At 40.1% G+C, this 8,702-nt stretch overlaps 1 protein-coding gene across 2 annotated transcripts in view; it reads right to left on the bottom strand.

Annotated features, from left to right (window-relative positions):
- Positions 1 to 774: 774 nt before the first annotated feature.
- Positions 775 to 8,702, bottom strand: part of LOC118827161 (metal transporter CNNM4) — a 51,092-nt gene continuing 43,164 nt past the window's right edge. Inside the window, exons 6-8 of one of the 2 annotated variants that reach the window (XM_036598401.1) lie at positions 8,547 to 8,609; positions 2,561 to 2,736; positions 775 to 2,337 (exon numbers count right to left, since the gene is read on the bottom strand). In XM_036598401.1, the coding sequence (XP_036454294.1) occupies positions 2,071 to 2,337; positions 2,561 to 2,736; positions 8,547 to 8,609 (506 nt within the window). In that variant the 3' untranslated portion in view covers positions 775 to 2,070. The remainder of the gene's footprint in view (positions 2,338 to 2,560; positions 2,737 to 8,546; positions 8,610 to 8,702) is intronic. The other variant, XM_036598402.1, reaches the window with a different exon arrangement.

Here is an 8,702-nt window from a genome sequence, read left to right as displayed (position 1 = left end):
ATATGCTACGTCTTTCTCTATGTCTTGAAACGAGATGAAATTGTACAACATGCTTCAGTTTTTTTGTCATTTTTGGTCACTTGTCCTCTGGTTGTACATTTATAAACAGAGAAAGGTCAAAAGTCCTTTGAAAATTTTTAACATGTTGGTTTGTTGTATATGGTGCTCAGTGTCTCCCTGAGATGTGTCTTGGTACGACTAAAATGATAGGTTAAATAATCTGTTGATTCTTTAAAGCAGGCTTTTCAGGAACACATGGTTTTATTAAAGGGGAATTCCACCGATTTTCAAAAATTTCTGTGCAAAGAAGTGGTTAAAACCTTTTTAACTCTGTGGAACCACCGGTGGTTGACCCATTTTTCCACAAATCTGAGCTATAAACTGGATCTCAGATGGTGTCTCTTCAGTGATATGCACTGTAAAAAATTATTTTTATAAAAAAAAATACAAAGAGCATCTTTTTGGGTTCAGCAGTAAATTGTAAGCATATATCATTATGTTTATGATCATAAAACACATACCCTGGAGAATAACTGGTTACCGTGTGAACAAAGTCATTCGGGGAGGTTTGATGGGAAATGCTCTGTTCTAGAGAAACTTCGAGTCAGAACCTTTTACAAAAAACTAAATCCTAGGAATTCATTACATGAAATGGTTACAGATGCACTGAATAATGCCAAAGACATTAGGAGGTCTAAAATATATTTTTGAAATCCATTCATGGTGGAAAGGTACATGCAGGGTGTTGTAAGGCAAAACGGTACACAAAGAAAGTCAGATTTACCACTATTTTACCATTATACATATAAACTCAGAGGACAGTTGAAGGGTCACTCGTCGTTTTGGATAGTAAATAAAATGGCTATATTTGCATTGTACACACTGTGGCACCTGGTTCCTATCACCACCACTGTAAAGAAATCAGTACGTCACTGAGTTTCAATACAATGGACGCATCAAATAAAACCACTCTGAATGACTTTGTGTACATCTCAGTGAATAAATTATGCAGAGAGAAGATAAAAAAATAGTGGAATTCCCCTTTAACTTACTTGTATGCACTCTTTTTCGCTCACTTTCACCTACTCACACACTTACTTTGCCTCACTTGTCCGTCCCACACATGCATGCACGTTTTCCCTTACAGTTTAGATTCAAAGCGGTTTAAAGCGATAACTTAAATAATCTTCATTTTACCCCAAATGTAGTCGATTAGCAGTGTTTGCTTCTTTAGTTCTTCACTGGAGCTATAAGGCTAATGTAGCTAACAAGCAATGGAAGATTATACAGCACCAATTTGCACTGTACACACTGCATCATACACTTAACTGTGTCAAGCTGTTAAATAATCTTAAACAGACTTGCTTATGTGGTTTCAGACACTGTATGACAAACACTGACAGAAATTAGGCTTCAAGGTTGCTGGCATAAGTTTCCATTACTTACTAGCTGAAGTGTAAAAACTAAATAAGCAATTTCGGACATTAAACATGTCAGATCGGCTATGTTTGACGAAGGAGGAAAACTGTGTAAATTTGACTGTTGCTTTAATGTTAACAACTTGTCTCACGGAGAATCACATTGACACTCTGTGAGCATTCTTTTTTTTAAAAGTGCGAAAAATAAAATATCTATGTTTTGGTTTATAAAGAAGCATCCCTCCTCCAATTTGTGCAATTTTTAAAAAACGCCCCAAGGATTGTGTTTGGAGAGGGAACCCTTTCAGTTCACACTAACACTGGTCAGTTAAGTGGTCATCTCTTCCAGGACCAGAAAACACACACTCTTTCTCTCTCTTTGTCTCTCTTGCACACCCAGACAATTCTGTCTCCATCCTTTTGTTGGCAACTGTTATGGCGCATGTACTGTGAGTTTGTGTGGCTGGAGAATATCAGTTGTCAAGGTCTGAGTGAGTGTGTATGTATGTGAGTGAGTAAGTGAATAAGTCATATCTTCTCCTGGATCTGCCAAGCTGCAGACACAGTACGTGTATAGCAATCACTGTTATTGACGTCAGTCTCTGTGCACATATAGCAGTCTGTTTGAAATGTGCGTGTAAGTAAGTGTGCGTCAGATGGCGCTATCGCTGTGTATATTGTGGCCCGCCTGGCGCGCAGGCAAGCAGTTCTGCTCGTTCAGGAGCGACGTGTGTTCGTCCGGGGGTGTGTCTGTGAGGGGCAGTGTGAGCGTGTGTTCTGAAAGAGACTGAGGCACTACAGGTGTGTTGTTCTCCACAGGTGTGTTCTGGTCCACTTGTGCGTGTCCGCTGTCTGGAGACTGGGGTGAGCTGTCCAACCGTGACGCTATGAGACCATTCTGATACTGTGATCGAGTGATCTGAGTGAGAGAGACAGAGAGAGAGAGAGAGAGAGAGAGAGAGAGAGAGAGAGAGAGAGAGAGAGAGAGAGAGAGGGGAAGAGTGAGAGAGTGTAGATGCTGAATTGATCCCTCATCCCTCTGAGGTGTCATCTATTAAACTTTACTTGAGCTAAAAGTAACGGAACAGCCTTTAACGTCAAAGTGAACTGCACTGTACAGGGGCAAAACAGAAAATTCTTACCTTGACAATCTGAAGGTCTGTCAGTGCGCGTACGTTGAAGTCGGGGATGTACTGTGGAGAGGGGGCACTGTTGAGCTGTGTGTTGCTGCCGCTGATGGACTGTGACTCAGTGCGGTCAGTGTAGTTCAGAGATGCTGAACGGTTCAAACCGCTGAGATGAGATGGCGAGCGGAACTCTGAAATACACACATATACAGAAGTGCAGAATGGTGTGACACCGAAATAAACACTATACTCACCTGCTGTATAATAATACTACTAAAAATTATTTGAATTCCAATAACAGCAGCAACAATAGAACTATATTTGCACAGCACATTATAACACACAGAAATTGGATTAACCAAAGGAAGAAAAAAAAAAATCTGCATCCACACATGCATGCAAAACAGACAGAACAGGCCCAATATATATATGCTCTGATGTGTGAGTACGTATGACGTTAACTTTTTTTAAAGAACAATAAATAAATAAATCAATAATTAATTACATGAAATAAAACATAAAAACTTGCCACTTATGGATAGGAGAATGGGGTGAGGGGATGAGGGGAATGGGGTGAGGGGAGGGGAATGAGGGGATGAGGGGAATGGGGTGGGGTTAAGAGAAAATGGGAAAATGGAATGCAACACCATTTCAACAACCATTTTATGATCTTGTGGAAGAAGGTCGAAAGATATTAACTCAGGTTAGGCATTGCCAACGTACCAAGGTTCTCGCATCACATCCCACCAACACACGAAAATATACACTGCCCACCCACTTCATTAAGTACACCTCCTTGTTTCTACTCTTTGTCCATTTTATCAGCTCCACTTACTATATAGGTGCACTTTGTAGTTCTACAATTACAGACTGTAGTCCATCTGTTTCTCTGCATACTTTGTTTCCCCCTTTACCCTTTTTTTGAATGGTCAGGACCCCCACAGGACCACCAAAAAGCAAGTATTATTTGGGTGGTGGATCATTCTCAGCTCGTGGTGGTGATGTTTTAGTGTGTGTTGCGCTGGTACGAGTGGATCAAACACAGCAGTGCTGCTTGAGTTTTGAACACCTCAGTGTCACAGCTGGACTGAGAATAGTCCACCAAGCAAAAATATCCACCCAACAGCTTCTTGTGGGCAGTGTCCCGTGACCACTGATGAAGGACTAGAGGATGACCAACACAAACTGTGCAGCAACAGATGAGCTATAGCTCAGTAACCACCTCCAACCACCAAAAAGGAACTGATGCGTTTACTCGGGATGGTGAGAGAAAGTGGGGGTTTTGTGAAAATGTTTCAACAGTAGTTGCACCTCTCACTGATTTACTGAAGTTGGGTGCCTAATTTGTTGGGGACCATGGCTTGTCGGTCTGCTTTTTTGTTAAAACCCTTCTTGCTTCAGCTCCTGTGTTGAAGGCTCCACAGCTAAATCAGCCGTTTAAGATTCAGGTGGATGCCAGCAAGATAGGAGCTGGGGTGGATTTGTTAGAGGCAGATGATCAAGGTGTTAAACACCCAGAATGTGTTTTTATCAACTTCATTACTTGATAATTGAAAGGTAAGTTCTTGCTTTAGTCTGGGTTCTGCAAAATTCCGATGTCTATTTTGGACGAGGCTGGTTTCTGTTGGTGGTCTTCTGTGATTACAACACTCTAACATTTCTTTTTCCTCTGCAGAACCCAAATCAACATTTGATGCGCTGGTGTCTGTTCTTGCAGCCTTTGCTCTTGAGATTTACCACATCAAATTGTGGATAATGTAATAGTGGACGCATTGTCACGGGTACCAGTGTCTTCATATTAAAGTCAGTTCATTACTGCTGTTTTGGCCTGTCTTTGTTGTCTTTAAATTTCCCATGGCACGGGTTGTGAAGGATGCACTGGATGGGGCATGATCAAGAATAATAAACAATAAGTTTCCTTCACACATTTGCAGTGGTTGGTGGTGTATACAGACCATTTTTGTGTTTGGTATGCCATTTCTTTTTTTTGAGGGAGGTGGGTGTGACGACCCTCTTGGCTGTCTGGTTTGTTTTGCTCTGAGTTTGTTGCAGGTGAAACTGAGAGGCAGAGCATGGACCTGACTGGCTACTGAGACACACCAGTGTGCAGGTTTTTGGTCTGATTTAAAAGGCTTTCTGATGTGAATAGCTGGAGCCCTTTTTTTTCTTCATATCCCTCTTCTGCAGGTAAAATTTCAGACCATCTTTGGCGAGTTGGCTTTGCTGGAGTGGGCTTTAACCACTAGTAGTCAACTCACTTTAGTAGTGCCATCCTTGTGGTTTGCAAACCATTTTTAAACAACTTAATGTGAAAAATAAAAGATACGTTTTTTGCTTCCACTCGCCGTCTCCCTCAATTGTTTGTCATGAAATGGCTGAACGAGGACCAGCAAAGTAGGTGTGTCTAATAGAGTGGACAGTGAGGTGATAGTGTTTAAAAACTCCAGCAGCACTGTTGTGTCTGATCCACTCATACCAGTGCAACACACATGAACACGCCATCACCACGTCAGTGTCACTGCACTGCTAAGAATATTCCACCACCCAAATAATACCTGCTCTGTGGTGCTCCTGACCAGTAAAAAATAGGATAAAAGGGGGCTAACAAAGTATGTAGAGAAACAGATGGACTACAGTCTGTAATAGCAGAACTACAATGTGCACCTATATGTTAAGTGGAGCTGATGAAATGGAGTGCAGACACAAGGAGGCGTACTTAATGCCTCATGAAGTATCGGTTTGATGTAAGTACACCAACATAATACATACAGATATATTTCAGGAAAAAAAAATTAAAAATACAAAGCAGTTTGGCCAAAAATCAAACTCAATTAGCCCAGACATGTTAAGTGTCTGAAATATGCTTCTTTATCTTTGCATTGGAATGAGCATGTTGAAACACTGTTAAGCAACAGTTGTACAGACGCCCGATTTTTTGTTCTTTTGTTCATTTCTATAGATAGCACTAGATCATATCACAAACCACATAAGCACACCCACTGAGATTACTCAACAGCTCAGAGGCTTATGTGTAATGAATTAAGCATGCAGTTTGCACAAGGTTAACCGGTTGCCATAAGCTTCCATTAATTATTAGCTACATAGTCACATTGTCACAGATGCCATTTTAGTCAACGTTATAGCAACACAATTTTCCCTTACTTCTAATGTGGTTCATCAGCCAAGATATATTTGATGTATGAAGTTTGCACTGAAGCTACAAGGCTGTGAGGAAGTGTTCCTGAGGTCAGCTCTTTATATGATACATCATACCTCAACACGATACATTAAAGGAGTGTTTTGCTGCTGTCGTAAGAAAACCTCCATCTCCATTTTTGTCATTTTTCACAGTTTTTGACATAATTTGAAAATGCCTGTTGCCCATACAATGTGTGTAAATTTCATGAAGAATGGACCCAAAGAAACAGCCCAAAACGACTTGGGATAACGTCTGGTTCTACTGACTTACATTAAAAGTAAAGTATGTTTTTTCCTTCTCCTGTATAGTCATCATTTATTAGTCATCAGCGATATGAAGGGGTACCTAAGTTCATAATCAATGACAATGGGTCATCAAAGCTAATATAGAGAACAATGAGGAACAGATTTTTCAATAAGAATGCACTTCTTATTAAGCAAACTTGTAATTCAAACCATTTTTCAGAGTGCAGAATACAAAAACTTGGTTTAGGTGTGGTTCACTGCCCTTCTTTTGTTGTTGTGGCTGGTTGTGCAGCAGTTAGCTTGCTCACTAGCAAGTTAGCAGAATAAAGTAACAAGCCTGAGACGGGGGAATGGTGAGGGGCAAGCTGACAGGGGCTGGAAGATTCCATTGCTACCATGAGTGCCAACTTTTGTAATACTTTGCAATGTTGTTAATATTGTTTTCACTCTTGTTCACTGAAGTGTTCAATCAGAAAAGCAATTTGTCTGAAGCAATTACCAAGATGGAACACAGAGCCTGGGAACATAAGGACCTGAGATGACCTCTAACTGCATGATGTTAACCAGTGGCTATAAGCTTCCATTACTTGTTAGCTACATTAGCCTCACATAGCTTCAGCTGCAAAACTAAAGTAGCACATTTTGGACACCAAATATGTCTTGGCTGATGAACTATATTTATTTTTGATATTTTGAAACCTCATAAGACCTTTTGTACATGCAGAGCAGCACTTATGCAGAGCAGGCAATCATTTCAAACACAGGAACACGCTGGATAATTAGGAGCCTTTCACTGTACCTGTGATATGGGTGAATTTGAGATAATGGGGAAAATGTGTATTTTAAAGGGGAATTCCACTTTTTTTTTCCAAATTTCATTGTCACGCGGAGTGATTTGCACTGCAGAGAAACTACTCCATTTTTTTAACAATGGTGGAGACAGGACCCAGTCCCTATTTTATTTGCCCAAATTTACCCAAAATGACCACAAAGTCATTTATTTGGAATGTTAATAATGATAACATATGGTAAACAAGCTTTGTTTGTGTACTATTTTGCCTTACAACAGGTTTTAGGCCAAAAGTGAACACAACACAAGAAAACAAAAGTTAAAGCAACAGTCTTCTAGGAGAACACTTTATATGGGTCAGAAAATAGGTCACAACTATATTTACACAAACCATTACGCATAATGCAACATATTGGCAATTATTTCTATAATAGCTTCCTGTGTTTCTATGAGATAACTTTTCGAAGCACTAAACGCTTCTTGCCAATCACCTCATTGTGAAAACTAGTGGAATTCCTCTTTAATCTAACAGGTAGGAGTCTAATTAAACCTTTAACTGGCATGTAAACAGTGAATCGGTTATTGCAGTTGTCAACTGGCTCCCCCTCCTGGCAGACTCCTGATAAACAAGCAAACTGTGGACTTGACCTTATTAAGTCACAGGGCACAGACCAGGAAAACTTATCCAGTCACAATTTTAAGGATCCATTTAAGTCAAACTATGAGGAGGCTAACTAATGAGGGGCACTGGAAAGTTCAGTGATTTAGCTCAGATGGAATGCTCCACTGTGATGGTCCTAGGGGTCAGATTTAAGAGCATGACCAGAATTTTCCCCTCTATAATTACAGTGGTCTGCACCATCACCTCTTAGAACTGGTTACAGGGGTATTCCACCCATTTTTCAAAATTTTTGGTTAATTAAATGGTTAGGATGAAGACAAAGGCATTCACAGTAGTTTAATGTGAAATGCTCCGTTCTCGAGTCAGAGTTGTTCACAGTGGTGGTGATAGGAACCAGATGTCTGAAGTGTTTCATGCGCCTAAAAGCTCCATCAAAGAAAGTCATTACATGAAACAGTCATTCTGGCTGAGACATTTTTTACAAGAGTTTTGAGGTTTTGGCCTAAAAGGTTTTTTTTTTTAGGGTGGAGAGGTACGTACGGGGGTGTTAAGCAAAATAGTCAGCAAAGAAAAGTGAATTTTTTCAGGTTTTCCACTATTTTATCATTATCAACATTACATATAAAAAACTCAAAAGTCACATTCTTAGGTGGTTTTGCATAGTAAGTAAAATGGCTATATTTGTGTTGTAGACATCTCGACTCCTGGTTCCCATCACCGCCACAGATACAGTAATCTAAGTCAGTAAGGCTCTCTCAACTGTCACGTAAACAGTGAACTATTTCACATCAAAACACTCTGAATGCCTTTGTTTACATCTCAATCATGTAATGATGCAGATACTTTGAAAAATCAGTGGAATTCCCTATTAAGGAACTAACCATTGCTCTAATAAACACAACTGAAGTCAAAGCAACAATCCTCCAGTAGAAAACTTGATATGGGTAAGAAGATAGCAGTGTGGCCATGCTAACTGCCTGTCTTCCATCATTCACATTTAATTTAAGTTACTGACATTGCTTAATGCCGATTTAGAATCATCATTCTAAACCTTCATTGCCCTTGTTACTAATTTTAACCATTAGGTGCTGATGCAACAGTTATTTCAGCCTGGGGTTAGAGTAACCCGACATGCCGATGGTTACCTGGGAAACGGGAGAAGAGAGAAAGCCTCTTTAGAGAGAAATGACGAGGGCGAGAGACTTTCACTGGGGTGGAGGTGAAAACAAAATGACAAGCCATTAGAAAGGGTGGATGTTTAAAAGAAATAGAAGTGAGGAGAGAGAGAGAGCAGAAAGTTT

This window comes from Colossoma macropomum, unplaced genomic scaffold, assembly GCF_904425465.1.
Source record: "Colossoma macropomum unplaced genomic scaffold, Colossoma_macropomum, whole genome shotgun sequence".
NCBI classification, from domain to species: Eukaryota; Metazoa; Chordata; class Actinopteri; order Characiformes; family Serrasalmidae; genus Colossoma; species Colossoma macropomum.
Note: the sequence above shows the minus strand (reverse complement) of the source record. Positions and strands in the feature narration are given on the sequence as shown.